The sequence below is a fragment of the Mustela lutreola genome, chromosome 16, assembly GCF_030435805.1.
Source record: "Mustela lutreola isolate mMusLut2 chromosome 16, mMusLut2.pri, whole genome shotgun sequence".
Taxonomy (NCBI): Eukaryota; Metazoa; Chordata; class Mammalia; order Carnivora; family Mustelidae; genus Mustela; species Mustela lutreola.
This window is the reverse complement of record NC_081305.1, coordinates 56,025,921-56,053,565: the sequence shown is the minus strand read 5'-3', so window position 1 is coordinate 56,053,565 and position 27,645 is coordinate 56,025,921. Positions and strand designations below refer to the sequence as shown.

Genomic DNA, 27,645 nt, shown 5'->3' with positions numbered 1-27,645 from the left:
GCGTTCCCGTGTCTTACAAGGAGGCGCTGCCAATACCACAGATACCTTTATTGCTCCTTGCGCTCACATCCCAAGCCCATCTTCCCATTGTCCCAACCTCTACTACCCGAAAACTCAAACTCCCGGCATCCCACGCGGGGAAAGAACTACAACTCCCAGAGAGCTCTGAGCTCAGGCGGGCTCCGGGGATTAGCTGCTGAAGAATTATTCAAGGTTCGCGCGCTCGTTTGTTATTGGCTTTCAAGGAGGCGGGGCCACGGGAGGTCCGTGGCGGTGATTGGCCGGCAGTTCCTGCTGCTCAAGATCCCAGAGGAGGCGGCGGAGCCTGCGCAGTTCACGGTGTAGGGCGTCGTCCGTCACAGGACCCGTGAGGCGCAGGCGCGAGCTGCCCAAGGGCAGGATGAGGGGAGGATGGGAAGAGAAGCTTTCGAAGATGTCCCCTAAGAGACCAAAGAAGACGGAGTCAAACTCTGAAAATGGGCGTGAGGCAGCAGTGTTGGGGAGAGGCTGTGTCACTCCCGAAGGAAGGAAAAAGTTCGAAACCCCAGCAATTCCTAGAGCTGGATCCACGCAATCAGGACTCTCGGGAGTCCTCAGGGGTCATGGGAGTTGTAGTTTCAGACAGAGAAAGGCCACCGTTGCTCGGGAAACGGACGAGGTATTGGGTTCTTAGCTGCATAAGGAAGGAAGGTCTGGGAACTTAGTTTTACGTAATGGAGGGGACTGGAACCTGAACTCCTGGGTGAGGAGGGAAGGTTGTCGGGGGAAGAGACTGGGGCCCTGAAGCCTGGGGAAAAAGGGATCTAGGGGGTGAACTTATATACCCTGGGGGAGGAGGGTGTTGGGGTCCATCACTTAAGTCTTGATGGAGGAGAGGGCTAAGGGTCCAGAATCCTGGGTCAGAAGGAGGAAGTGGCTGGCGCTATGGATTCCTGGGTCCTGAGACCAAGAGGAAAACAAAACAAAACAAAAAACGCTGACAGCTCCAGTGCCTCTGTCCCTGTCTCTCCTCACCTGTGTCCACAGCATCTCGCTCTGCAGGGGGAGGATCCCAGGCAGGTGGTGGCCCACGGCCAGGCCCCAGCTGGTAGTGGCTGAGCAGATGGTGGAGCTGAGCAGGGGTCAGTGTGGGGTGGTCAGTTCGTAGGCTGCTCCATGAAGCCTGGTGGGAAGATCAAGTGAGAAATCTATGGTCATTACTGGGCAGCTGAGAAATCCTAAAATGGAAGGCCCCCCATAAAGGGCATGGATGTGGTGGCTAGATTGTGGTGTCTGTGTGATATCTTCCAGACACTGTGAGGCCAGGCTGTCAGCCAAAGTGACGGTGGGAAAGAGCGCTTTCAGTGGGAAAGGGCACTTTAAATAAAATGTGATTTGGGGCGCCTGGGTGGCTCAGGTCTGTTGTCTGTTCAAGTCAAGATCCCAGGGTCCTGGGATCAAGCCCTGCATTGGGCTCCTGGCTCAGAGGGGAACCTGCTTCTCCCTCTCCCTCTGCCTGCAGCTCCCTCTGCTGTGCGCTTTTGCTTCCTCTCTCTTTCTCTGTCAAATAAATAAATAAAATCTTTTTTTAAAAAAGTGATTTGCTTCTGCATAGATGAGGATGTAGGCGTTGGTGGGGAGGGTGGAGAACAACAAAACTGGCCATTAGTTTGTATTACTGAAGCTGATGACATGTACTGAAGCCTTCATTACTGTACTGTGGCTGCTTTTTGTATCTGAAAATTTCTACACCCAACTGAGATGACATCTGAATCATCACTAGGGTAAAACCCAAACGCTGGGAACCCAGACTGCCTGGGTCCAAAAATCCCAGCTTGACTACTCATTACCTTCTGGCAAGTCACTGTGCCTCACTTTCTACATCTGTCAATTGGGTGTGGGCAGGAATAGCGACTACCTAACGGGGTGGTTCCAAGGATTCAATAAGGCAAGATTGCAAAGTGCTTTGGACACTGCCTGGTGCTTATCGAATGCTCTGTAAAAGTTTGGTAGATATAAATAAATGAAATCAAGTCACTTATTTTACCTGATTCTCAGTTTCCTTGTCCGAAATGAATTATCAGTTAATAACCTATTTCATGAGGCCTAGTCAACATTCGGTGAGAAGCGCTAGACAGTGTCAGTTGTGTCGTTTATGTTCCATGCATGATTTAACTATCACATTCCTTGGTCTCAGAGCAGACTTTCTGAATCAGCAAGTCTGAGTGTGGGGGGCCTTGGAAACGAGCATTAGTAAGTACCATGGGATTCAGATGCAGTTGGGGACACTTGTGGCTGATTTCCTTCTACTGTCGATGCATCACCCACAGTGTCAGAGCTGGGACCAGGGATAACACAAAGTCCAAGGGGAGATCCAAGGGTGAGCTGAAAACAGATCATGGCTGAGTGGGGTGGAGGAATCAAGAGGTCAGGGATCAGCAGTCACCTTGAGAAGGGAGGTGCGGGGCACGCAAAGGAGGTTCACAGCTATCGAGAGTTTCCGGAAGAATTCAGTGGCAATGTCACCCAGCCCGGCCCCCTGCAGCCAGTCCAAGACAAGGTCCAAGTTCGTTCGGATTTGGACCGCTCGGGACCATTGATAGAAAGGTCGACCTTGACCTGTGGGGAAGAGTATGAAAGGCAATGGGTGTGTGGACCTGGCCCTCCCACATCCCAGATCCTTCCTATCCTTCAGTTTGGGATCTGGAGCTTGCTCTCCAGAGTCCCTAAACATAAGGCTGGATCCTGGGGCGTGGTGTCTGATTTGATGGGTCTCAGAGGTTCCCGTGCTTTCCTCGCCACCCCTTCCCCAGTCTGACCCTCACCTCGTTCCATCAGCGAGTTGAGAAGGGATGCATTGGAGAAGAAGAACAAATAACCGAAAGTCTGAGACACAAGGTCCGGGTGCAGCTCACACTGGCTGGTCAGTTCCAGGGCCGCCTGGAACACGCCCAGGGTAGGTCTCAAGCCTGGAGGCATGGCCCCCAGGTCTGCGCCAGGCCCTGGCAGCTCTGCCCCAGCTGTGAAAGGGTTACTATCCAGGAGAGCCGGCAGGGTTGAATACAGAGTCTAAGAACACACAGAGATGAAAACAAGTGATTGGACTGCACTTCCTGGAAGTTTCAGGATGACAGAGCTTCTGGGAATTCTAGTCCATTCTACCTGCAACATGCTAAAGGTTCTTTGTGAGAAAATCCCTACTTTCCAGATGGGCATCTAGCATTCATCAGGTGAAGGACACCTCAAGTCTTAAGAAAGCCTCCCGGAGTTACTTGGGAATTTTAAGACCACCTCTCCTACCTCATAGGACTTGTTATTCTCAACAGAGACAGCCCAGAGTTCCCGAAGGAAAGAAAAAGAATGAAGAGTCAGGAAGTGGGGGTTGCATGGCAGTGAGCCAGTGGAAAGTGAGATCAGGCTAAGGACAGGAAATGAGGTCAGAGGCAAAGAAGAAATAAAGCTACACTTGGCAGGGATGGACAAGAGGCGAAGCGTTGGAGGAACGGGCTTCACCAATCAAGGCTGCTAAAGGAACAGAAGGACTCTCCCCAAAGATCTCCTTTGCTGTTACAGAAAGGAACTCAGGCCCACCAGAAGCCTGAAACCCTAGAATTCCAAGACACCATCTTAAGGTCAAGGGTGGTGGGGGACTGGGGCAAAGTCTTGCAGGACTAGCACTCCAGGGAGAACCTCTGTGGCTCGGAAAAGTGAGTGAATTCAAAGCTGTAGGAAGTAAGTCAGCAAACACTGGAAGTGAGGCCAGATTCGAGAGGACCTTTCATTTAAATGACAGTGTCTGGCACTGTTTGAGTCCTATCATCTATCCATCGATTGATCATCTATTAAATTTACCAGTGGACTTAGAAAACAGGTGCTTAAAAAAGTGAAAATGGTGATAAAACCATAGGTAATAAAGTTAGCCTGTCAAGAGGGGATCGTTATAGAGACAGGAAGAGAACCGGAAAGACAGGAAGTGATGTAGGCTCAAACAGGAAGTGGTACCAGAACAGCAAAGTGCTTCGGTGAATGGGAAATGATGTCAGAGCAGCAGGGACTCTTATAAGGTCAAACAGGAAGTGACATAGGAGCGATCCGACACAATTCCAACCGGAAATGAGATTATGTCAGACAGGAAGCAGGGGAGGAGACCAACCTTGGTGAGGTAGTAGACAGACTGCTGGAAGGTACACATGATGACCTCGTCCAGGAGGGCCATGGCCTCATCACATAATTCCAAGTCATTGCAGAGCTGTGGGTCTGAGGACAGACCTGGGGGTGAGAGAGAGAACCGGAGGCTGACAGGCAGGAGCCCAAGTCCCCAAGCAGCAGGAATGACAGGGGACTTGTACAGGCTTGGGCTTGGGTCAGAGCTCACCCTCCTGGTCAGCCTCCTTCTCCATCTCCAGCACCTTCTCCTGCACAAAGCTCAGCAGCTCCGTGGTGTTGGCCATCCATAGCATGAGCGGCCGCAGCTCTACGGACACAGCCTCGGGAGTCAAGGGCACCTCGGGGACTCCCTCCGGGTGGCTGGGGAAGGAGAAAAGGACCTGTGATCTTTGCCCAATCCTCACTTTGTCCAAACCCCGAAATTAGACCCCAAGGTCTAATTGGGGACCGAGACCAATCCTCATTTCAGGGCTGGAAAAGTTGAGTGGTGAGGAAGAGCAAAAACCTGCACTAAGCCAGGAATGGAGTGAAAGAGCCCCCGCTGCAAACCCCCACCCCTGCATCCCTTTAATTCCTTCTCCCCAGAACTTCTCTTACTTCTCAGGCTGACGGTCTCCAATTTCCTTAATCTTTTCCTGTAGAACAGAAAGATCAGAGTCAAGGTTGGGGGGGGGGTGGTTGGGGAGAGGCCTACGAGTTAATACCCTGGTGTTTCTAGAAGCACCTTTTTGACAGAGACTCTCCCCACTCAAATGGACTCTAACCCTCAAGCATCAGAATGGTCTCTCCTCTTCTTACCTTTTAAAACACAAACCCTTATGATTGTGAGTGGTCTATCGCCCTCAGGTCCGCTCAAATAGTATCTTCTTACCCCGCCCCCCCCCCCCAACCAAGACGCTTCCTTAAGCTTCTAATGAGCCCTAGCTCAGTGGGCTGGAACCCATTGGATGGAACCTTAGAACTCAGTGGGAATGGAAACCCCATTCTGGATGATTTCTCCCAGGCACTTCCATCTGTAAATCGGACAAATTTGTTCTTCCTCCCCTCCAAGAATGGTCTGGACCGCGACTACTCAAAGCCCCGCCCAAGGGGCTGCCGGCCTCAACTCCCACAATGGTCTCTCCCGACTTCTCATCCAGCCGGATCTCGCCCGATCTCCCAGAATGATTTCTCCCGTTATCCCACAGGTGCAAAGGTGGTATTTCACTGCCTTCTCTTCTAGCACCGTGGATGAATCCACAGCTCCCAGCATCCCCGTAAGCCCCCTTGCGTAATAGCCCCAACCCCCCTTCCCGGAGCATCCTGGAAGGAGTGGTTTCAACCCGCCCACACAGCTGGAAGGTGGAGAGGAGGCGTGGCTGGGGAAAGAACCTGGGGCGCCGACGGTGGCGGGAGGCACTCACCCAGACAGCCTCCTTGATTAGACGGGCCAGGCGGCCCAGCAGGCGTGGGAGGTGGCCCAGCTCCAGTTCCCGGGCTGAATGCTGCACGCACAGCGCCAGCAGCGTGGCGGGCCCGAGCGGTGGCAGGTCCCCAGCGCCCGCAGCCGCAGCGCGCACAATCTCGCCCAGGAGCGCCTCTTCCTCGCGCGGCCGGAAGCGCAGCACCGGCTCGCGGCCGTCTAAGTAGGCCGCCAGCGCCTCGCCCCGCTCCTGCAGGCCCCGGCCGCATAGGCGGCAAGAGAAGGCCCAGCCGGGACCCGGCGGGGCGGCCCCAGGGCGGGCGGGCAGCCAGGACGGCCGCGCCGGCCCCGAGCCTCCAGTGCGGGGGTCCTTGTACATGAAGAGGAAGTGCTCGCCCAGCCCCAGCAGATCGCCAGGGTGCAGCTCCGCCTCCCGCAGCAGGAGGCACCCGTTGTGCGTGACTGGGGCACCCCGGGATGGGCGCACCATGGCCGGGGGCTCAGGTCCCGCTCGCACAGTGCAGTGCCGCGGCAGGATGTCAGGGGCATTGAGAAAGGTGTCCACATATGGGGCCGGGGACCCCCCGCGGGCCGAGGAGTTCCCGCCCCGGCCAAAGACATGCTGCTCCCGCGTCATCACATATACCACGAAGTCCTGGAGGGGAAAGGAAGATACAGGAGGGACAGCTCCAGGCGAAATGGACACTTGCAAGGAGGACCTTTTGTCACACTCAACTCGCCCATCAACCACCTTCCTTAGAATGAACACTTCCAAGGAGATCTGTTGGGGTGTCAAGGACTCACCAATTACCTCCACCCAAGCATGCATGAGTGGACCTCTCAAAGGCACTTCCTGTGACAGACTGCCCCCTAACACTCATCTTGAAGATCAGCTGCTTATAAGGAAACTCCTTTCTTTATAGGGGCTCTAGAATTCCCCTCCCTCAAATTGTTGATGGTTTCCAGGAAGCCTTTGTCCAGTAGACTCTCCCATCTTCTCACCTCCTCTGAATGGACCCTAACAAGGCAATCCGTTCCCACAGTACACTTGTCCCACAACATCCAGCTCAAAGAACAGGTGCTTCCAAGAATACCACACCCCGCTACTAAAATGGACTGTCCTATTACAAAGAATGGAACTTTCCAAGGAAATCTTTCTTTTAGGAACCCCATGATGGAGACTACCAAAGACGTTTCTCCTTCCAATAACAGCTTCTCTGAATATTTCCAAAACAAGGGATAGATATCTCTAAAGAGATTCCCCCTTCGAACAAAGGTTTCTTCCATTTTCTCCACCCGACAAGTATGCACTCTGGGGAGACACCCCTTTCTACAATGAACTCTCATTTTTCCCCAACCCATGCTGGACTCACTTCCAAAGAGACATAGTACTACAATGGACTTGTCTACTACCCTCATTCCCATGATAGAGAATTCCAAAGATGGCCACTCATGACTACATGAGTGCAGATAAATTCCCCTCTGAGAGATTCACCTCTTACTCCTGATCCCAAGGAAGAAAGACTTCCAATGAAGCCTCTTTCTTAAAAAGGAATTTCTTGTGAACCTCACTCAAAAGAATGAATGCTTCCAATGTTTTCCCCTCTTCCAATAAGAGACTCTCCTGTACTCCCAGAATAGATCCTTCCGATTTGAGTATCTTCCCAAAATAGACCTTCCTATTCTCCAACCTTGCCTGGAGAAATAGGCTGTTGTAATATATGCAAACTCCTCCCTATAATGAACTTGCCCCATCCTCTTGCCCTAACAAGGAAGAATGAATTCTTCTAAGCGAGCCCTTCTCTAAATAGTCTTCCTCATTCACTCAATTATAAAGCCAGGCCACCTAACCCGATTGATCACTCTCTATGACAGGAAAAATGGGACTAATCACTAAGTTCCACTAGTGGCCTTTCCCACTGATTTCCAGAAGCACCTGTTGAATGTGACTTGTACCACTTGACTGTTACCCAAAGTTGAACAACATCATGAAAATGACTCTCCCAATCATCACCTGCACAAAAGTGAGTATTTCCAATAATACATTATGTTTCTATTAATGAAATAATTTCCCAGTAACCCACTAGTAATTTTCTAACTCCTAATCCTTTCTCCCCCTCTGCTTCCTAACACTCAAGCAAGTTCTATTGTCACCCAAATATAAAAAATAGAAGTATGAGTATCACCTACCCCCATCAACAATAGTCAGATCGTTCTAGTGTAAACCAGCACATTTAAAGAATGGATTAGTCCACTCCTTTCCAACAAATGCAGGCTTATCCAGAACAAGATTCCATTCATCCATCAAATTATCTTCTTCCCAAACAAAACAGACACTTCCATTACTCCTCATCAAGAAACAGAACCTTACAAGGAGATCACTTTTTTACAATAGACTCTCACAGCCCCTCCCCACCAAAGACAGTGCTTTCCCTCAGTTTGGCATGAAATGAGCCATCGGCTACTTGTTCTTCCATCCAGATCTTTTCAGCCATCAACCCCCTCCACCACCACCTTCCCCCGGCCCTCCATGCCCCATCTCTGACAATATCATCTCCTACACTGGAACCTTACTGGGGCATACCCGAGACTACCAAATCCCAAGGAATTCTGGGAGTTGTAATTTTGTCTCCCTGCCACGGAAGGGTAGAGCATAGGTCTCTCCCAGTGGGATAGACTGCGCTTACCTGGGCGTCTTGGTAGCCCTGGAGCAGCAGGAAGTAGGGACGGTTGCTGGGGGCCTGGATGAGGCACTGGGTTAACTGATCGAAGTCGCCAGGGTCTGCGGGTCCGATCTGGGCGTCCGCTGCCCCCGGGGCCATGCTCAGTGCCTGCTGCCGGCGCTCCTGCTGCCGCCGCCGCCGCCCCTGCAGGCTGAGCTCCGACACGCTGCGCCGCAGGGACAGGTTTTCCGAGCGCTCTTTGCCCCCGGTCCCAGCCGGGGGCCCTGACCCCGACCCCGGGCCGGGACTGGCTAGCGCCGCCCCGCCAGACGCCGCCCGGGAGCGGTTCTTTTGTGGCCTCCACGAGGGGGCGCCCGTGCCTGCCGAGAGATGGAGGGATGAGGCTGAGACTGGAAAGAGGCGGATTGTGAAGAGACGAAGAATTTACAGAGAAATGAGGCGGGTTCCCACATTTAGGTTTTTGCACACGCAGTTCCCTGTGCCTGAAACACACTTTCTGCCTGACTCCTACCCACCTTGCAGTTTTCAGCTCAGAAATTCATTCTTTCAACTGTTTTTTGAGGGGGAGGGGGCACCTACTACGTTCGGGGCACTGCTGCACCACACCGGGCCCAAGGAGTGAACTGATTGTTCTCACCAGGCTGTAAAACAGCAGGGTGGGACCCTCACCTGTCATTTGCTCACTGCATTCCCCCACGGCCCTAAATAATGTGTGGCCAACAGTAGGCCCTCAACGAATGCTTTTGGGAGTTGGGGGGAGAGAGCGATGGTTATAATCGCCATTCTTTATTAAGCAACTACTATGTGCCAAGTCTTGTACTAAAGCCCTGTTATACATGATCTCATCTCACCTTCGCCTAGGGTTTCGCTCAGTTTAACTGGCAAAGGATAGATTGGAATTCAAGCCAGAGTTCAAAGCTCATGCGTATAACTACTACAACACTTTGTCTCTCAAAGGGAGACTCAGAAACAGAAAAGCTGTAGAAGGCTCCCTGAGCGGCCCGTGGCCCTGAGCCAGGCCCCATCCCTGCCAGACCCGGCTCCGTGCACCCTGTTCCACCAAAGGCATCACCTCCTGTTCCAGGCCCGGCCTTCTCCGTGACCCGGCCGGCATGCAAGCATGACCTTCCTCGGCCTCTACAAACACTCTCTCTCTTCATTTCCCTTGAGCCACCCTCAAGTCTCCCATTCACACTCTGCAGTCCACAGAGCCTAGGGCACCTGCTCCAAGGCCAGCTCCCCTGAGGCTCCGCCCTACTCTAGGCCCAGATCAAGTAGTCCATTTCTTCACTTCCCAAGTCCCTTCCCCTTACGCTTAATCTACACGGGCCTGGTCCCTCATGAACCCCTTCAACCTATTGCTCTGAGAGGCTTCCTGCCAGAGGCCAGGCTGCCACTCAACACCTCTGTTCTGCAGGCCCCGCCCACCAGCTCTGCCAAAACCTCTGGCCTGGCCCCAGCCCCACTCCCCACTAGACCTGGTGCTATAGGTCACACTCCCGGTCCTCTTCTCTCCCGCGGGTCCCGCCTCCAGCCTACGACTCGTAGCTCCAGTCCAGCCCGGATCCCGCCCGGCCCCGGCCCCGGCCCCGCCCCCAGCCCCGCCCCCACCTCCCGCAGGCCCCGCCCTAGCCCGCAAAGCCCCGCCCCCAGAATCCGGCTGGCGGGCTCACCATCACTGTCCGCCGCCCCGAAGGCCTCCTGCTCCAGGCGGCGCGCCTCCTCGCGGCCCCGCAGCTCGAAACGCCGCGCCCAGCCGGGCCGCGCTCGCCACAGCTCCTGCACCAGCAGCGGACGCTCCGAGTCGCCCAAGACGCGCAGGTGCTCCGCCCGCCAGTCGCCGCTGCCCATGCCGCCCGCCGCCGGCCGGCCCAGCGCGTCGCACAGCGCGAAGGCGTCCACGCAGCTGCTCTCGCCCGGGCTGCCGGCGGGGCTGCCCGCCAGCCCATAGCGCTCCAGCGCCTCAGCCACCAGCTCACGTGCCGTGGAGCGCGCGGTGGCCAGTACGCTCTTGTAGTTGGCTCCCGACGCCAGCCCGGCGCCGAAGATCTTGAGGACCCCCGGGGGCGCCGTGGCGCGCGTGGCCAGCGGGGGCTCGGGGGCCACGCCGGCTGACAGCTCCGGCAGCTTCTTTTCGCTGGCCCAGCGCTGGGCGCCCCCTGGAGTCCCGGGGCCTCCCGCGCCGCCGGACCCCGTGGCCCCGGTCCCCGAGCCCCGAAAGAGCTGGGAGATGCGCTTGGCGCGACTCCCCGAGGCTCCTCCGGCCGCCTTGACCGCGCCCACTCGCCGCAACTCCACGTGCGGCGGCGGCGGGGGCAGCGGCTCGCTGCTGCGGCTTCCCGTGTCCGAAGAAGACGACCTGGGAATCCGCCGGGGAGTGGAGGCGGGAGAAAGACCCAGAAAGACAGGCAGAGAAGGGAGTAGATGGTAGAGAAGGAGGGAGGTGGGCAAAGATCCAGACAGAGGGGACAGAGACCCAGGGAGGAAGGGATGGCGGCGGTGGGGCGGGGGGAATGGACAGAGACCCATTGAGAGGGAACAGGGAAGCAGAGAAAGGGCAACAGAAACCCAGAGAAAAAGAGGGACGGAGCCCCAGAGAACGAAGAAGATGGGAGACAAGGTACCCACAGAAGGGTGAGAGATTAGGGGTGGGGGCGGGGGGGGGGTGAAGCAACAGAGATGAGGTTGGGCAGAGGCCAGAAGCAAAGAGAGAGATAAATACATAAATAAAAGGCAAGTCCCCCAGAAGGAAATTCCAAGAAGCAGGGAGGGGAGGAAGGAAGGTGAACCAAACCCCTGTGTCCCCATCCCCGAGTCCATCCAGCCTAACCCCATCTACAGCCCCAGGACTCCCCACCCTGGGCCTGAGAGCGCTGAGGCCCACGGTCTCCTCCTGCCTGCCAGCTCACTTGCCGTTCAGGACAAGAACTGGAAGCCAATCCTTGGGGCCCCTGGCATTACCCGGCACAGAGACTGGGTTATAAACGGGGACAAATGGGAAGCAGATGGGACAGGGGAAGGAGTCTGGGGCGGGGGGGACTCACTTAACAGAGGCAGCACTGGGCCAGCGACGTCCCAGCTTGGCCAGCTGCTTCCTGGGGGAATTGATCCACAGGCCCACGGGGAGATGGAGCTTCCCGAAGCGGGGGCTTCCGCCCTCCTTCCGCTCACCAGATAGCATGGCCCTAAGGAAGAGTGGGTAAGACCCCAAATTCTGAGGCCCTGAGTGGCTGGGTAGGGACAGAGGGGGACTGAGACTCCTCAGTCATAGAGGGGGGCTGGGGCTCAGACATTCTGAGTAGAGGAGAAAGATGGGAGCCTAGACTCCTGGGTGCTGAGATGCCAGGTGGAGGAGAACTGACTCCTGGGTCTGGATTCCTGGGACCCTGGCACTTACCCTGCGTCAGGTCCCAGCAGCACCCTGGGGCCCTGGCTCCGTTGGCCCTGTTGGTTCCTGACCCTGCTGCTCCTGTTCAGCCTTTGCCTCTGCCCCAGCTCCCAGCACTGGGTGGGGGACAGGAAAAGGCAAGAGGAAACCCGGCAGGAAGAGCGGGGAGGGGGCGTCCTGTGAGGGGACTGGGCCTGAGGGAGGAGATCTGGGTAGGGCTGGCCTTTCCCTGCTCCTTGATTCTGGAATTACATCTCAGCCGGTTGGGCCCTTCCACGACTCCAGGAGCTGGCGTCCCGGCCCCTCCTCTTAGACAGGAGACCATCCCCAGACCCCGACCTCTGGGGAAACCAAAAGTTAGGATCAGACCAGAGGAATGAGTCAGATATCGAGACAATCAGACAAATCTTTATTTGTGCCTTGATGATGTGACTTTTTCCTTTGAAACCTGTGGTGGCGTGGCAGACTCCTTCATGGTGCCCAAACAGTCCTTGATGCAACTGATCACCCTCTCAGGCCGAAAGCAAAGTATCCTGGGGGTGGGGGTTGCAAACAGCAGAACCAGATTAGGTCCTGAGTGAGGGACACCCCTCCCAGCCTCCCTATATTTGACCTAATTCTAGCAGTGATCCAAGCTTAGCCCACCTAGATAAGGCCCACCCTGTTTTCTAAGACCCATCCCCAACGGAAATACAGCTCCCAGTATTTCCCCCTAGCTCCCAGACCCCCTCCGGCGTTAGGAAGTTGGAAATCCCGCCCCTTGCTCCAAGCCCTGCCTTCTTCAGTGGGCGGCTCACGCGGTCGCAAAGCCGATTATCAGCACCACAAAGCCCCAGATCAGCAGTCCGATCAGACGGCCTCTCAGCATGTTCTCGGACTTCGGACACTGTGTCGATGTAGGCTGGCCGGCTGGGGGCCTCTGGAGGCTAATCGAATCCCCCGGACCTGCGGCCTCCCCAGCCTGGCCTGACGGTAGCTCTTCACGGATCCTTTCGGGCAACACTGACAGAGGAGAGGGAAGACGTCCTGGGAGGGCACGAAGGTCCCGCCCGAGCAAACGCAAGCCTGCTCAACTCCAGCCAGCCCCAGGACCCACGCCTAGCAGGAAGGAATCCAGCCCCTAAGTGACTGAACACTGTGGTGGGAGGGCCACACCCAGGGCACGAAGCCACACCCTCGTGACCTGAAACCACACCCCTGCAGAAAGGGAATGTAGCCCAGACCACGCCCCTGAAGCTGATTGCTTTCCCCGCCGGGACCTTGAGTCCCATACTGCTGTTAACAATGCAGCACTAACCTGTGACTCGAAAGCGGAGGACCGTGGCTGGGATGGACTGGACAGTGCCCAAACTGCAGCGGTAGACGCCTGCGTCATCCGCGGTCACCGCGGTCTTGGTCAGGATGGGATCTTTCCCCTCGGACAGCAAGGTCTCAGAATTTTGCCCCCAAACCTAGACCCAAGCTCAAGGGGTCACAGAGGCCTGGGGAATTCAGGGTTTGGGGTTGTACAAGGGTGAGATCATCATGGGGCCTCAGCGGGGGAGATGGGAGTCCTGGGTATACTGGTCGGGACATGGGGTCCTCAGGGATCAGTAGAAACCAAACCTGGCAGGTAGGTCATGGGTCATAGGGATTGTGGGTGCAAGCCTGTGGTGGATACAGGGATCAAGGGGCTCACACTAGCCTGATGGACTTGGGGATCAAGGATTACAGGATTTAGAGGGCCCCACCCTGTAAAAGCTGTAATCGGTCAGGCCTTGAGAGAGTCGATGCCAGCTGAGCTCACAGTTCAGGATCATATCTTCCTTCTCGTGGACGAGTACTAGGCGCTCTGAGGGTAGGGGGTTACGGTGCGATGCTTCTTCCAAGTTCGGTGCCCTTCAACTCCCTCCCGCTTGGTCTCCGCCCAGCCTTCTCGCGTCGGCCGGCTCCAGGCTCCGCCCTCTCTAGATTCAGGCTCTCCTCTGGCTCCGCCCCTCTTGCACCGCCCCCCTCCTGCCGGCCCCAGCTCTCTCACCCCCGCAATTAGGGTGCTTTCGACAGGCGTGAACCTGCCTCTGGCAGGAATTGCACCAGACCAGACTCTGCAACATCACACCTGAAGGGGCGGGATCAACGCTGTATTCGCCCTGAGAGAGGAGGCTAAAAGGAGAGGGCAGGGCCAAGGGCTGGGGCGGGGTCAGGTGCCCAATCCCGGGGACGTCAGCCCAAGGGGCGGGGGTAAAAGGCAGCCCCGCTGGAAGAGGGATAGAACCAGGCTCGGTAAAGAGTGCAAATACAATATGACGGGCTTTCCAGTAAGCCCGCAGTAGGAAAGGACTGTGGAACCTCTCAGACGTGGAGAAGGGAGAAACATCGAGACCCAGAGGGGGAGGAGAACGGCTGGGTATTACCGGAGCGACCGTGAGGGATAAGGACCAGTTCCCAAATTCGAACTCACCACATTGGTTGGGACAAAAAACTGCCTCAGAAGAAAGAAAGAAAGAAAGAAAAAAAAAAGATTATCAGATTGCTAAGTTAAAGGATATGAGAGGAGGCAATGGGTTGGGGTTTGAACTCTTGTGTTTGAGGGAGGAAGGACCCAGGTGCCTGGATCCCAGGGTCCGAGGGAGGACGGAGTTGGGAGAGCGGAGGGGCGGGACTTAGAGAAGCGGGAGGCTGGGGGGGGGGGGTGATGGGGACAGGGACTCTGGGACTGTTGAAAAAGGGGCTGTGGTCCCTGAGGGACTCTCGTCTTCCCTCACCCTCTTTTTGGAACTGAGCTGCAAAGCGGGCAAAGGTATCCTTCTGCAGGCTCAACATCCAAAACATCTCCTTCACGAAAAGCTCACCTGGGAAGGAGCAGGGTGACACAGGCCCTCACTCAAAGCCATGCGGCTAGGAGATGACAGAGCCGGAATTTGAACCTGGGCAGTTTGGCTCACAGAGCCACTACCAGACCAGTTGTCACCAACTACCATTTCTCCGAAAGATTCTGGAGGCCCTCCCCTGGCCCCTCTGTGTATTTACCTTCTACATTACTGTCTGTGATACGTTTCAAATCCTTCAGAAAACTCCAGGATGCGTTTTCCAGTGTGGGCTCATCTGGAGGGGTGGGAAGCAGGGATGCGGGGAGGGGGAGATAGAAGTCCAGATTACAAGCCCTACTGCCTCATTGGCTCACCTAGTGTCAGAAACTACAATACCCATGAGGCTACTGGGCAAGGAAAAGACTGGTAAAGGGCTTGTCTGCCCATTGCCTTCTGGGAGTTGTAGTTTTTTTAATGTGGTTTTTTATTTTGTTTTATTTTTAAGCACAAAAGTGGAGGCTAAAGTGGGGGAAACAGTATTTGCCGATCCTGGGTAAGGCCCAGAATCTGCATTCCAGCCTTCTCCATTCCCGAGCCCAGTAGGCTCTGCCTCCAGCCCTGCCTTCCCTTCCCACTAAACCCCTCCCCCCCCGCCCCGCCCCCGCCCGGCACCCCGCTATCCTAGCCACAGACCCCTCCTTTCCCAGGACTCAGGATTTCTACGCTCTTCCCTGCCCTCACCAAGAACCCCCATATAGGAATCCTCGTGAATTGGCAGGTTCTTGAAATCCAGCACGGCGTCTTTCACCCTTTTCATAAAGCTTCCGTGGCTCTTGGCCGGCAAGTGGTCAGGCAGGTAGTCCTTCTCCAAGGAGTCTAGCGCCTCCACGACCTTTGTGGAACACATGAGACAGGCCCGGGCAGGAAGCAGGCAGCTGGCCAGCGCCGCCACCAGGAAGGGAAGTTGCGGACCCATTGAGACCGGAGCGCTCAGGCCGCGCCGAACCCCGGGAAGGGTCCTTTTACCCCACACTTTCACGCTAAGTGGAAAGATGCCCTTCTCCGAGACTAAGACCCTTAATTTGCAGGGCGCACACTTCTCGGTTAGGAAACCGAGGAGTCCGGAGACCCGATGAGCCCTAAACAGCCGCTGCCCGACCTTGAACTTGAATGCTGTGTTCTCAAATACAAGGACCCGCTGAAGAGCCGAATCCAGGCTGACGGCTTTTAGGCAGGATGAGCAGGCCACGTCGTTCCACTCTGCTATTTTCCCACGACTAAAATTAAGGATTTTGTTTGGGGGCGAGGGTGAGGTCGGTCCCGGGATTTGGAGAGCTTTTTGACTGGAGTCACGGTCACGGTTCGCCCGGGTCTACGAGGAATTTCCACAGCTTCCCCTTTCTAGCTTCTCACATGGGGCCCCAACTCCCCAAAAGATACTCCCAGGGAGTTTTCTCGGCCCCGCCCACAAGCCCAACGCGGAGTCTGAGAGGACCGCAACAAAGGGAGACTCCGCCTATCGTTCCATGATATCACAGAGGCGGCCGCCTTTTCAAACTAGAATTTTCCCAGCGCCTACCCGAAAGGAAAGTATCTTGTCCCCTCCAGCTTCTAAAACCAAGGAAAGGACTTCTGGCTTTCAGCTTCCTCCCCTCCCTGAGCCCCCGGACCCAGGCTTCCGGCTAGGTGCACTTGGCCTTTTGCAAACCTGGCGTGGAGCCACGAAGATGAAGAAAGGGGCCCTTTCTAGCCCTAGGACTACGACTCCCAGGAGGCCCTGGGGTCTCTCCCGGCCAGTCCGATGGCTCTATGGGAAATGTAGTTCCGGAGTTACACACTTCACTGGCTTCCTCCTACACTTTCTCTCCCTACCTCGTGGGGCTTGATGCCCAGGTCCCAGAGGAGAGAGGCCTAGGGCTAATACTGAGGAACTGGGGTTCTTTGGGTCCTGGAAGGTGTCTCCTTTTCTGCATCATTGGAAACAGGCCACCAGAAAAACAGGCACCATGACTCACACAATTCTGAGAACAAGAGATGGCCAGATTTGAGCAGGACAATACCCCTAGATGTGAATGAATCCCTAGCAGTTCTGAAACTTTCCTCACACACACACACACACACACAGGACTCCAAAACACTGCAGGGACAGGCATTAGCGATGTGGCCTTTTAATTCATACCTCCCTCTCCCCCACCTGTGGCAGCCGAATCAGGAATGATCCCTCAAAATTCCCTTAGGAAGACTGAAAAAGGGGTCTGCATTCTTCTGAGTGGACAGATGTGATCAGAGTTGTCTGTAATAAAGCTGGCAGGCCACCTTCACCCTCTTCCAAAAGCCTCAAGGCGTTCCTGGAATCTGAGTCCAGAATCCCATCCTCCGTGGCCAGACCCTGCATTCCCTTCTGCCTGGGTCTGAGGACAGCCTGGGTCTGAGAACTGCCGGGGGTCTGCACACCCTCCATTCGTTTCAAACCTGAAGTCAGATTTAGTGGTTCTGTGATATCAGGGGCAGACCAGGGTTGGCAAGGGGCACAATGCCTGCCAGGCGCTTTCTGCAAGGCAGAAGGAAACATTCAAGCTGGCCGAATTCCAGAAAATGGATTCCATCATCCCTCCCCACCCCTCAGCCCTTCACCCCCCCACCCCCACCTCCCCCAGACCAGTGTGGGGGGGGTGAAGGGGTGAGGGGAAGGAAGGCAGAGGAGGAAACTTCCGTAATTGGGAGGGGCCAACTCAACTCAGACCTGCCTTGTGGGGCACTTGTCTTTGGCAGGTTTTGAACTTAAAGAAAAAAGAAAAGTGTTCCCACATTTCTGAAAAACTTCACTCCAGAACTGGCTACACTTCTGAATCTGTCCCCCTCCCACCACCTCCCACATTTTCGTCCATCTGCTCAAAAAAGAGTCTTGGTCTTTCTTTTCAGGGGCTGAGAGGTCAGACAGACTTCGGGTCAGCTCTCAGCTAGCTACACATAATCTGTCTTCTACCCATATTCCCGGCAGTGGTTGAGGTGTTAAGATTTGGATTGTACCTTCCTGAGATTCTCCTGGAATTCCAGAACCTCACCCCTCTGGAAGATCCCTGCAGGATTCTCCACAGGTACTCGAGCTGGGGCCTCTAGAATGACTCCAGAAACACCGGACAGGAGTTGGTGGGTGCTTGCTCTAGGACACCCACAAGTTCCCTCAGTCCTGGGGACTGGACTTCTCTTCTCGAGAAGACCAGGGGCAACATTCGAAGGGGGAGTTGCCTGGACTTGGGTGTAGCCCACCAGAAAGTACTCTGGATATGGGCTGGGATGAACAGGTAGGCGCTGCCTTCTAGAACTGATATGAGCCTCTCTGGGCATTGCCAACCCACAGGAAAAGATCTTCTGCTGGTTCTAAAATGTCCAGACAGCTACAGAGAGCCCTCCTTTCTCTCAAAGTCTAGCCAGCTAGAACTGCTCTAGAAATGGGGGGAGGGCACCGGCTGTGGGGCTCCCATAGGTTTCCCCAGAAGCTGCCAGGTAAATGCCGCCCCGAGACTGATCAGCGATTCCAAAAAGTCTCCCTGCTGCTCACAGCCCCGCCAGCGACTGGAGTGCAGACAAGTCGGCATTAATGCCCACCCACTCGGGCAGGAAGGCAGCCTCTGGCTTAAAGATCTTCAGGAAGTTGGAGTCAGGCAGGGTGAAGTTGGCCAGGTAGACCGTGTCTCCACCAGCCAGGTAGGCGGCCCAGAAACCGAAGGTCCCTATGGTCATGATGGTGTGGTTACACTGCATGAGCAGCGCAAAGTCCTTCCCCGGAGAGCCCTCCTGCCCATCGCCAGCAAAGATCACGTCCCCATGGGAGGCGTCGATGTTCTCCCGACACCAGGCCATGCCATTGCTGACAACCACAAAGACAGGGGCTTCGTGCCGGGCCCGGAACCAGTCCATAGCCTGCTGGAGGTAGGCGCGATCGCCCACCACCCCCTTCCAGCGCTGGGGCATGACTTGCAGGTAGTCCCCACGACGCACGTGGACCCCCACGAAGGTGCGAGGGCGGTCCCCCGCACGGCCCAAGCGGAGCTGGCTCAGGAGACCCTGGGCCTCCTGCCGTAGGTGGTCGTGCAAGGTGAACTCCCTGCGGATCTGGGCACGGAGATGGTGGAAGAAGGTCCAGGAGCAGGGGAAGCCCGTAAGCTTCAGGAAGGCGTCCTCCAAGTGTGCGTAGTCCTCCGACATCCAGTCGTGCAGCTGTAGCTCCCGCCATGGCATGCGGCCATCCACCTCAGCGGCGAGCACGGGCAGGCTGATGCGGAACACGGGGGCGAGCGCGGCGTGCATGGCGGGCAGGATGAACGCCTGGCGACCGTTGAGCTGGGCCAGGGCCAGCAGCGTGGCGTACTGCCCCATCTGGTTACCAAAGCGGCCATCTGGGTAGATGGTCCAGATTCCTGAGAGCGACGCAGGGGGCTTGAGACAGGGAAAGGAGGCGTTGGGCTCCATCGGCGTGCCTGACAGGCAGAAGACGGCCACAGGGGGTGTCAGCAGGCGGCGCGCCGGACACAGGGCAGTCAGGTCCAGGCCACTGTGAAAGAGGTCTTGGTGGATGTGGAGGAAGAAGACGGCTGAAAGAACACAGACTAGCAGGAAGGTCAGACAGAGCTGCCGCCGGCTGGGGGCCCACATGGCTGAACGGGAGGAGAGATGAGTTAGCAGTGACTCAAGGGGCCCAAGGACATATGTCAAGGAGCAGAGGCCAGTCGGAAGGAGGACTAAGGATTCAGACTCCTGGGTCCTGGGGAAGGGGAGATGGGGTCCTGGATCTTAGGGTGGAGAAGCGAGGTCTTGGAATTTCAGGGGATGGGGATGGGAAATGGTGTTTTCCAAGAGAGCATCGGTCTGGGACCCAGGAGTCACCTCCGCACCTTGGGATCTGGCTCCCCTGGGGCCCCGGAGGCCCACTGAAGTTGGGCAATGTTCCACCAACTCCTTTCTCTGGTGTACCCGGGGCTGGGGAGAAGGGAAGGAGGTGCGCAGCCTCCACTATGGAGGTGACGGGAAGACACAGGCCAAGCAGAACAGGATTAGTCTGGAGGCCCAGACCGGAGTAAGGGATCTTGGTTCCTGGAGAAGCAGGAGTTGCAGGCGGGGTGGAGACTCCCCAGATCCTAAGGGGCGAGAGGTTGGGGGTGCGCCTCCCGGGAAGGGAAGGCCCAGGTTCCTAGGTGCCAGGCATCTGCTAGGCCCACTCACCTGAGCTTCTGGCGGATGGCAGATCCGCAGTCAGCTTGGCGAGACTGCAGCGAGCCGTCCGCAAGTGCAGTCCACATCCGGCCGCCCCCGGAATCCCGAACTCCAGATCCCAAGGCTCGGCAGCCCTCCCCTCCATGCCGCTTCCCCCGACTGGCTCCAAGGGCTCGGGGAGGAGAGGAAGGAGATGGGCGCGGTTCCGAGGCTCGCAGCCTCCGCCCCTCCAGGGCCAGGCAGGTAGGTCCGAGGCGGAGCCCCGCCCCCGTCCTGGAGCCCCAGGCTGGGGTGGGAGCCTCCGCCCCCTGTCCTCCCCAGACCCCGCGACCTGCGCCCAGCCCCATCCCCTCCGGCCTCGGCCAGCCACAGGGCTTTCCAGGATCCGCCTACCTAGCCTCCAGCAGCGGCATCCTTCCGTGGACGTGGACTTATAGCGCCCGACGCGATGCTGGACCCAGGTGTTCGGGTCCATGGACTTCTCCCCCTTCTCTGGCATCCCGGGCTCACAGCCTGCCCCGGGTACCTGGAGGCTCGGAGCCCGGTCACTCCCCGGACACCAGGCCCGGGCTGGGAGTAAGATCCTCCGCCCTCTGTCTGCCTCGTCCTCCCGGTGGGGGTGAGGAACCCGTTCGCCGGGCTGCTCCTGGAGCGGATGGAAAACCTCCTCCAGCTGTCAGGGTCCCAGACGCGGGAGCCTCCTGTCTGTGGGTGTCCCCACGCACACCAGGCACAGCTGATCGCCCCTGTCCACACCGCACACCTCCAGATGCCAGAGCCGAGGCCCCCAGCCTCTCCTCCGTGGGGAGTGGATGGTTTGGTGCCGACAGCTCCTTTCTAGACGGGCCCCTCCTGGTGATAGCCTCTCCTTGAGCCCAGAAGGAGCTGGCAGGCAGGAGTGGAAGCCTGTTTATCCTCCCACAGTGCCAGGTTGGGATTCAAAGGCTTTGCTTTGCAGCACACCTGAAACTGTTCCCATGGTCAAGGTGGCCCTACCCAGCCCCACCCTGGGAGGCTGCAGCAGGGAAGCGTGAACATTCAATAGGGATTTGACTTCACTGTCCAGAGACTTGGCCATAAATGTCTCCAGACCCAGGCAGGAGTGGGGCCCCCAGGCCTCTCCTTCCTCAGACCCTGGACTTCCAACCCCAGTCCCCTCCCCTCTTTAGTTGGAGAAGTTCAGGCCCCCAGTGCCCTCCTCGCTCAGACCCAGGTGGCCAGTCTCTGTACCTTTGGTTTCCAGGAAACTGCCCACCCCCTCATTCCCTTTGGGCTCCTGCCTCTCAGTTCCCCCTCCAGAGCCTGGCTGGGCCGCCAACGCTGAGTCAGAGACTCTCACCCTCCCCCTGCCCCAAGTTATTTTGAGAGCACCCTTCTGGGCCTGGGGATAGCTTCTCTGGTGAAAGAAACACCACGATTGCATCAGGGAGGAGAGAGAGAGAAACTAGGACCTTTGGTGCAGGAGGAGCATCTGGGCTGGGGTTGGTGACTTTGAGGTCAGGATGCCTCTGTCCCTGCAGGGGACGCTTTGGTCATGTGGCATTCGCAGCCTTCCTGATGATCGAGGAACACGTGTGACCCCCAGAAACCTAGAAATTCAGGTGGCGTGCAGAAATTCCAGTTATGGGACACAGTCTGAGTCTGTCAGTCAGGGAAGCAGATTTCCAGCCCCCTGCCCCCCAGCCGTCCCCTCCCTGAGATTCCAGGGGTCCCGGTCCCCCAGCCCCTGTCACCCAGGTCCCAGTTCTTCCGAACCTTCTCCCCCTAATTCCTCAGACTGGGAAGTCCAGGTCCCCACCTGAAAGGACCCCCCGGATTGCATCATCCGTTCAGCCCGATCTGGCCACCGTGGAATCCTGGTTCCTGCCAAGTGGGTCAAATATCATGGGTCAGGTGTGGGGAAGGTGATGGGGCGGGTCTGTCTGGATATAAATTTTGGAGCGCCTGCATCCCTTCTAGGAGACCTGGGTGTTCGGTTCAGCTGGGAATCCATGTGCGAGAGGACCCAGGCGATCAGGCGATCAGGCTAAGCAGTGATCCGTGACTCTGCTCTCCCAGACGGCCAGGATCTGGAACAAAATCTCTACCATTCCGCTCGCTTACCAGACCCCAGACCCCAGATCTCGCCTGAGGACGTGAGCCATTGATGGGCTGGGAGGAGGCCAGGTCCGAGCACCTGGGGCTGTGGGTCCCTGTGCTGGCGGTCCTTTTGCTGGGAGCCTGCCAGGCATACCCTATTCCTGACTCCAGCCCCCTCCTCCAATTTGGAGGCCAAGTTCGACAGCGGTACCTCTACACAGACGACGCTCAGGAGACGGAGGCCCACCTAGAGATCAGGGCTGATGGCACGGTGGTGGGGGCTGCCCGCCGGAGCCCCGAAAGTGAGTATATAGACCAGGGGTGGTCTGCGGGAGGAGGGACTGGAGGCCTGGACTCCCAGGTCCAAGAGAGAGGGGCCTGGGAAGAGGCCCTCTGAGTCCCGGACCACTTTCTCCCCCTCAGGTCTCTTGGAGCTGAAAGCCCTGAAGCCAGGGGTCATTCAGATCTTGGGAGTGAAAACATCCAGGTTCCTGTGCCAGGGCCCGAATGGGACACTGTACGGATCGGTGAGTTTCCGGGGTGCCCCTCCTTGTGCTCCACCCTCCCTCCTGTCATCTTCACCCATCTGGGGCACCACGTCTGGCACCTGTGGCCTGGGCCAGGCTTGGTCCTGTGCTCTCCACATGCCTGTACCACGCCAGCCCCCCTACCTGTGGGAGCTGACCTTGTCCATGTTTACAAGGAGAGGAAACTGAGGCTTACACAGGGACACGCCAGCTGCGAGTCACGAGGCCTGTGAATGACAGAGTGGCCTGAGAGGCTGAGTCTTGTGACTTAGAACCCCTGGTGGCCGCATGGTCCTCTTACATGTCCTGTTCCTGCTGGGCACAGGGTCCCTCCGAGGACCCATGGCCTGTAAAGTGACTGTGACCCCTGGGAGGAAGCCAGATGCTGCTGTCTGGACTCAGAGAGCCTTGACTGCTCCCTGGGCTGGAATAATCCTCTCTGGGAAGTGGGGTCGGGAGGTGGACTGCCCAGAGGGAAAGGAGGAGCCTGCTTCTGTTGTTTGTGTCTGGGGACTTGGACTCTGGATCTGAGGGAGGAGGGGCTCCCCCAGCTCTCTAGGAGTGTCTGGACTCCTGTATCCTGTTGGAGGGGAGCACTCTGTGGTCAGAAAGAAGAGAGAGCTGGGGGCCCCCAGACGCCCAGGTCCGAGGGAAGAGGGCGCCGGCCTGGATGCCTGGGTCCTGCAGCAGGACGATGTGAAGGGATCCCATGTCTCTGATCTCTCTTCTTGTTCCCGCAGTTCCACTTCGACCCCGTAGCCTGCAGCTTCCGGGAAGTGCTTCTGGAAGATGGATACAACATCTACCACTCTGAGACCCTGGGCCTCCCACTGCGCCTGCCCCCCCACAACTCCCCATACCGGGACCTGGCGCCCCGGGGGCCTGCCCGCTTCCTGCCCCTGCCAGGCCTGCTTCCGGCCACCCCGGAGTCCCGGGGGATCCCAGCCCCCGAGCCTCCCGACGTGGGCTCCTCAGACCCCCTGAGCATGGTGGGGCCTTTGCAGGGTCAAAGTCCCAGCTACACTTCCTGAAGCCACCGGCTGTTTATTACGGGGTCTCCTCTTTATTTATTGGGTTATTTATCTTATTTATTTATTTTTTATTTTTATTACTTGGGATAATAAAGAATCTGAGAGGAGGACCCGAGTGAGCCTGTGTGAGTGTTTGAGGGAGGTTATGGGATCTGCTTCCCCGTCTCCCATCCACCCCAAGCACCCCTGCCCCCATTGTCAGGAAGCTGTGGGAAGGTCCCAGTTGCCCTCTGGGCCTCAGTTTTCTGCTCTGCTTTGGTGTCCCCAGGGACTCTGGACTATCCCTGCCCTTTGACAGGAGAAGGCTTGTTAACCTCCCATCCCCTCCCCAACCCATCCCCAACCTCGTGCTTGTGGTGTGCAACTATTTTTCTGAGGTACCTCAATAACAGGGAGCATTTAAACAATGACACTGCAGACCTAAGGCCTCATGGGAGACGTAGTTTTCTGGATCCACTTAGCACAAGGAATGGGATGACATCTGGGTCCTCAGGGCCCAGGCAAATGCTCTTGGATCCTAGGGCCATAATTGGTGTGAGATGGGACTCTTGAGTCCTGAGGGATCGGAGAGCTGGATATCTGGACACCTGGGTCCCAGGAGAACAGGGGAAGAGGAACATGGAACGCCGGTCTGAGGGCAGACTCTGGAGACTGGGAGTCCTGGTCCTCAGGAGAACACTTGAGGATCTAAATGCTTCCATGCAGGTGCTTAGGGACTCCAGAACTTAACGACTGTCACAGACCCCAGTCCCAGGGAGTTGCCTGTTCTCCCTCCCTCCCCACCATCCAGATTTCCACATTGCTCCTAGGGTTATTTCGCAGTTAGGAAGGACAGGAGGACTGACCCCTCCCCGGGGCTCATGGTCAGTGCCCTTTAGGTCCTGGGTGTCTGACCGACTACCGCAGGCCCTTGGGACTTGTGGTTTTGGACCCCTCATTTTAATTCCCCTGTTCCAATGAGAGGAACACCTCCGTGGAAGAGTGGGGGGATATCAGTGCATGTCCCTGAAGCTCATGAGACGGAGTCAGTGCCCGGAGGAGATGAAAGTCTGTATTTGTGGAAGGGAGGTTTTCTGCTCTGATGGCAGAGGCTGGCTCAGGTGGGGGAGAGTATTTTCACCGGAAGCAGGAGCCAAGATGCCACAAAACTCACCGGCAGCTTTCACAGGGTGGGGTGCAAAGTGTGCTCAGTGGGGAGTTGCAAAGTGCACAAAAGGACAGCAGGGTCTTGCCCTTGAAACTGGCAGCAACCTGGGGAGCCAGCCTGGGAAGGGATCCCAGGAAGTGAACTTATTGGTTCAACTCTAGGGCCTGGGGTGCCCTTTGTCAGCTCTTGGCAGGTGCCCTATGCTTGAGATGCTGCAGAAAGGCCAACAGCATCAGCACCGCCTGGGAACTTGCTAGAAATGCACGTTCCCGACCCCAGACCTCTTGGATCAAAAAATTCTGGGGACTAGGCAAACTCCTAGACACACAAATCAGTTTAGTGGTTGCCACCAACTGGTAGGAGGGTGGAAAGGGGAGCGTATGATTTTCCTCAGGGGCCGCCATACGAAGTACCACAAACTGAGTGATTTAAAACACAGAGATGTGCTCCTTCACAGTTCTAGGGGCATAGAAGTCTGAAATCAAGGTGTTGGCAGGGACAGCCTCTCTCCCAAGTCTCTTGGTAAGAAGATTTCTTTGCTTCTTTCCAGCTTCTGGTGGTCCGCTGGCAATCCTTGGCATCCCTTGGCTTAGAAACATGTCACCCAATCTCCGTCTCCATATGGTCTTTTCCCCAAGTGTCTGTGTGTGTCTGCGTCTAAATCACCCTCTTGGGGTGGCTCCTTGGTTTAAGTCTCTGCCTTCGGCTCAGGTCATGGTCCCAGGGTCCTGGATCGAGCCCCGAGTCGGGCTCTCTGCTCAGCGGGGATCCTGCTTCCCCCTCTCTCTTTGCCTGCCTCTCTGCTTACTTGGTCTCTCTCTCTCTCTCTCTGTCAAATAAATAAATAAATAAAATCTTAAAAAAAATAATGGCTCAGTAGGAAGAGCATGGGATGCTTAATGTTTGTAGTTTTGAGCCCCATGTTGGGCATAGAGATTACTTAAAAATAAAATCTTTTTTTTTTTAAGATTTTATTTATTTGACAGACAGAGATTACAAGTAGTGGAGAGGCAGGCAGAGAGAGAGAGGAAGAAGCAGGCTCCCTGCTGAGCAGAGAGCCCAACGTGGGGCTCGATCCCAGGACCCTGGGACCATGACCTGAGCCGAAAGCAGAGGCTTAACCCACTGAGCCACCCAGGCACCCCTAAAATGTTTTTTTTTTAAGATTTTATTTATTTATTTGGCAGAGAGAGGTCACAAGTAGGCAGGCAGAGAGGCAGGCAGAGAGAGAGGAGGAAGCAGGCTCCCTGCTGAGCAGAGAGCCTGATGCAGGGCTCAATCCCAGGACCCTGGGATCATGACCTGAGCCAAAGGCAGAGGCTTAACCCACTGAGCCATCCAGGTGCCCCAAAATAAAATCTTTTAAAAAAGGAAAAGATACATATATATAACCTCTCAGTACATCAAGCTCTCCGAAATTGTGTAGACAGGTCAGTTTCCTCTCCCACTAGTATCTGAAGCTTTTCTCTCCTTTACTCCCAGAGTTCCAGTTTTCACAAGACTAGAGCTACTAGACTAGACCTATTTTTTCTAAAAAAAAAAAAGGATAATTATGTAACCCAATAGAAGTGTCCATTATTGCTATAATGACAATCATATTACAGTATATAAATGTATCAAATGAACAGGCTATGTGCCTTGAATTTATACAATGTTTTATGTCAACTATAGTTCAATAATACTATTTTTTTCGTTTTTAAAAGATTATTTTTTTGGTTAACATATAGTGTATTTTTGCCCCAGAGGTACAGGTCTATGAATCATCAGGCTTACACACTTAATAATACTATTTTTTTTTAGATTTTATTTATTTATTTGACAGAGAGAGATCACAAGTAGGCAGAGAGGCAGGCAGAGAGAGAGAGAGGAGGAAGCAGGCTCCCTGCTGAGCAGAGAGCCCGATGCGGGACTCGATCCCAGGACCCTGAGATCATGACCTGAGCCGAAGGCAGCGGCTTAACCCACTGAGCCACCCAGGTGCCCCAATAATACTATTTTTTAAAGCATGGAGTTTTGTCCTTCCAAATGAGACATTCTGGGGGCGCCTGCATGGCTCAGTCAGTTAAGCTGCAGACTCTTTTTTTTTTTTTAAGATTTATTTATTTATTTGAGAGAGCGCACAAGAGAGAAAGAGAGAGCACAAGTGGGGCTGGGGGTGTGGAGATGAGGGAGAAGCAGACTCCCCGCTGAGCAGGGAGCCTGATGCGGGGCTCAATCCCAGGACCCTGGGATCATGACCTGAGCCAAAGGCAGACGCTTCACTGACTGAGCCCCGCCCAGGCACCCAAAGTGTTAGACTCTTAATCTCACCTCAGGTCTTGGATCTCAGGGTTGTGAGTTCAAGCCCCATGGAAGATTAAGAAACCAGCCTGAATCAGGCCACCCAGCCTGAATCTGATCATGAAGAGACATCAAACATTCTCCAGTCAGGAGACCTTCTGCCCAAGAACTGGCCTTGACTCTTCAAAAAGGTCAAGGTGGAGAAAGAGGAAGAGGGAGGAAAGTCATACTAATGGATCCTTTGACCAATCAGGTGATATCCCGGTTGTAGGACGCTTTATGAAATTTGAGTGAGTTCTGTGCATTAGATCATAGTAATTGATCCACGTGAAGTTTTCTGACTTGAATCATTGCATTGTGGTTCTTTTTTTTTTTTTTTTTTAAGATTCTATTTATTTGACAGAGATCACAAGTAGGCAGGGAGGCAGGCAGAGAGAGTGAGAGGGAAGCAGGCTCTCTGCTCGGCAGAGACTTGATGCAGGACTTGATCCCAGGACCCTGAGATTATGACCTGAGCTGAAGATAGTGGCTTAATCCACTGAGCCACCCAGGTGCCCCTGCATTGTGGTTCTTAAAAAGAATGTCCTTGTTCTTAGCAAATACACACACACTGCTATATTTAGGGACAAAGGAGCGTGGTACCTCTGGTGTTTTCTCATATGCCTCTGGAAATGTAAATATATAATAATACAGAGAGAGAACACTGGGATGATAAGACAAAAGGGGGGTGGGGACAGCGAGCCCTGGAGCCTGGTAAAGCATCTGTGAAATTCTTTGCACTAGTCTGGGAACTTTTCTGTACGTTCAAAATTATATCAGGTAAAAGCTACCCCTGTGGGGGCGGGGGGCGGGGGACTCCAAGCTGTGACCTCATTGTCACCTCACCTCTTTCCAAGCATCCTTCTAAATGTATGGAGAGCCTGTGAGAAGACAGAAATTTCCAGATCTCCTCCCTCAC

The 27,645-nt window shown here is 55.6% G+C and overlaps 4 protein-coding genes across 11 annotated transcripts; 1 reads left to right on the top strand and 3 right to left on the bottom strand.

The window, feature by feature from the left end:
- Positions 1-33: 33 nt before the first annotated feature.
- RASIP1 (Ras interacting protein 1) lies at positions 34-11,780 on the bottom strand. 2 transcript variants are annotated; one of them, XM_059153732.1, is made up of 12 exons: positions 11,630-11,780; positions 11,277-11,417; positions 9,906-10,591; positions 8,236-8,591; positions 5,550-6,203; positions 4,744-4,781; positions 4,355-4,506; positions 4,133-4,248; positions 2,805-3,048; positions 2,426-2,598; positions 1,015-1,162; positions 34-440 (listed from the first exon to the last, which is right to left on the bottom strand). In XM_059153732.1, exons 2-12 carry the CDS (start codon positions 11,411-11,413, stop codon positions 241-243), a joined length of 2,904 nt encoding a protein of 967 aa, XP_059009715.1. In that variant the 5' UTR covers positions 11,414-11,417; positions 11,630-11,780; the 3' UTR covers positions 34-240. The 2 variants fall into 2 exon arrangements, with proteins under 2 accessions (XP_059009715.1, XP_059009716.1); XM_059153733.1 differs by having other exon boundaries at positions 4,133-4,236.
- A 228-nt stretch (positions 11,781-12,008) lies between these two features.
- On the bottom strand, positions 12,009-16,077 carry IZUMO1 (izumo sperm-oocyte fusion 1). Of its 4 annotated transcripts, XM_059153754.1 has the most exons (10): positions 15,989-16,077; positions 15,151-15,301; positions 14,630-14,704; positions 14,365-14,451; positions 14,061-14,081; positions 13,638-13,718; positions 13,351-13,451; positions 12,918-13,071; positions 12,418-12,622; positions 12,009-12,153 (listed from the first exon to the last, which is right to left on the bottom strand). In XM_059153754.1, exons 2-10 carry the CDS (start codon positions 15,224-15,226, stop codon positions 12,030-12,032), a joined length of 924 nt encoding a protein of 307 aa, XP_059009737.1. In that variant the 5' UTR covers positions 15,227-15,301; positions 15,989-16,077; the 3' UTR covers positions 12,009-12,029. The 4 variants fall into 4 exon arrangements, with proteins under 4 accessions (XP_059009737.1, XP_059009734.1, XP_059009736.1 ...); XM_059153751.1 differs by lacking the exon at positions 15,989-16,077 and having other exon boundaries at positions 15,151-15,965; XM_059153753.1 differs by lacking the exon at positions 15,989-16,077 and having other exon boundaries at positions 12,397-12,622; positions 15,151-15,959.
- A 478-nt stretch (positions 16,078-16,555) lies between these two features.
- FUT1 (fucosyltransferase 1 (H blood group)) lies at positions 16,556-20,523 on the bottom strand. Of its 4 annotated transcripts, none has more exons than XM_059153750.1 (2): positions 20,017-20,523; positions 16,556-18,964 (listed from the first exon to the last, which is right to left on the bottom strand). In XM_059153750.1, the coding sequence occupies exons 1-2, from the start codon at positions 20,034-20,036 to the stop codon at positions 17,968-17,970; spliced, it is 1,017 nt and encodes a 338-aa protein (XP_059009733.1). In that variant the 5' UTR covers positions 20,037-20,523; the 3' UTR covers positions 16,556-17,967. The 4 variants fall into 4 exon arrangements, with proteins under 4 accessions (XP_059009733.1, XP_059009731.1, XP_059009730.1 ...); XM_059153748.1 differs by lacking the exon at positions 20,017-20,523 and adding an exon at positions 19,633-19,987 and having other exon boundaries at positions 16,556-19,004; XM_059153747.1 differs by lacking the exon at positions 20,017-20,523 and adding an exon at positions 19,633-19,985 and having other exon boundaries at positions 16,556-19,067.
- Positions 20,524-21,587: 1,064 nt separating this feature from the next.
- FGF21 (fibroblast growth factor 21) lies at positions 21,588-23,342 on the top strand. Its single transcript, XM_059152740.1, has 3 exons — positions 21,588-22,004; positions 22,126-22,229; positions 22,970-23,342. Exons 1-3 carry the CDS (start codon positions 21,770-21,772, stop codon positions 23,258-23,260), a joined length of 630 nt encoding a protein of 209 aa, XP_059008723.1. The 5' UTR covers positions 21,588-21,769; the 3' UTR covers positions 23,261-23,342.
- Positions 23,343-27,645: the final 4,303 nt, after the last annotated feature.

Coding starts and splice junctions, on each gene's coding strand:
- RASIP1 (XM_059153732.1), bottom strand. CDS start 11,413: ATGCTATCTGGTGAGCGGAAGGAGGGCGGAAGCCCCCGCTTCGGGAAG. Junction 10,592..11,276: donor CCCAGTGCTGCCTCTGTTAA/GTGAGTCCCCCC, acceptor GCGGATTCCCAG/GTCGTCTTCTTCGGACACGG. Junction 2,599..2,804: donor CAACTCGCTGATGGAACGAG/GTGAGGGTCAGA, acceptor TCTTCCCCACAG/GTCAAGGTCGACCTTTCTAT.
- IZUMO1 (XM_059153751.1), bottom strand. CDS start 15,385: ATGGGTCCGCAACTTCCCTTCCTGGTGGCGGCGCTGGCCAGCTGCCTG. Junction 13,719..14,060: donor TTTTTGTCCCAACCAATGTG/GTGAGTTCGAAT, acceptor CCGCCCCTTCAG/GTGTGATGTTGCAGAGTCTG. Junction 12,623..12,917: donor CCTCCGCTTTCGAGTCACAG/GTTAGTGCTGCA, acceptor CTCCTCTGTCAG/TGTTGCCCGAAAGGATCCGT.
- FUT1 (XM_059153747.1), bottom strand. CDS start 19,768: ATGGAGGGGAGGGCTGCCGAGCCTTGGGATCTGGAGTTCGGGATTCCG. Junction 19,068..19,632: donor GCCATCCGCCAGAAGCTCAG/GTGAGTGGGCCT, acceptor CCTCCCGTTCAG/CCATGTGGGCCCCCAGCCGG.
- FGF21 (XM_059152740.1), top strand. CDS start 21,770: ATGGGCTGGGAGGAGGCCAGGTCCGAGCACCTGGGGCTGTGGGTCCCT. Junction 22,005..22,125: donor TGCCCGCCGGAGCCCCGAAA/GTGAGTATATAG, acceptor TCTCCCCCTCAG/GTCTCTTGGAGCTGAAAGCC. Junction 22,230..22,969: donor ATGGGACACTGTACGGATCG/GTGAGTTTCCGG, acceptor TTGTTCCCGCAG/TTCCACTTCGACCCCGTAGC.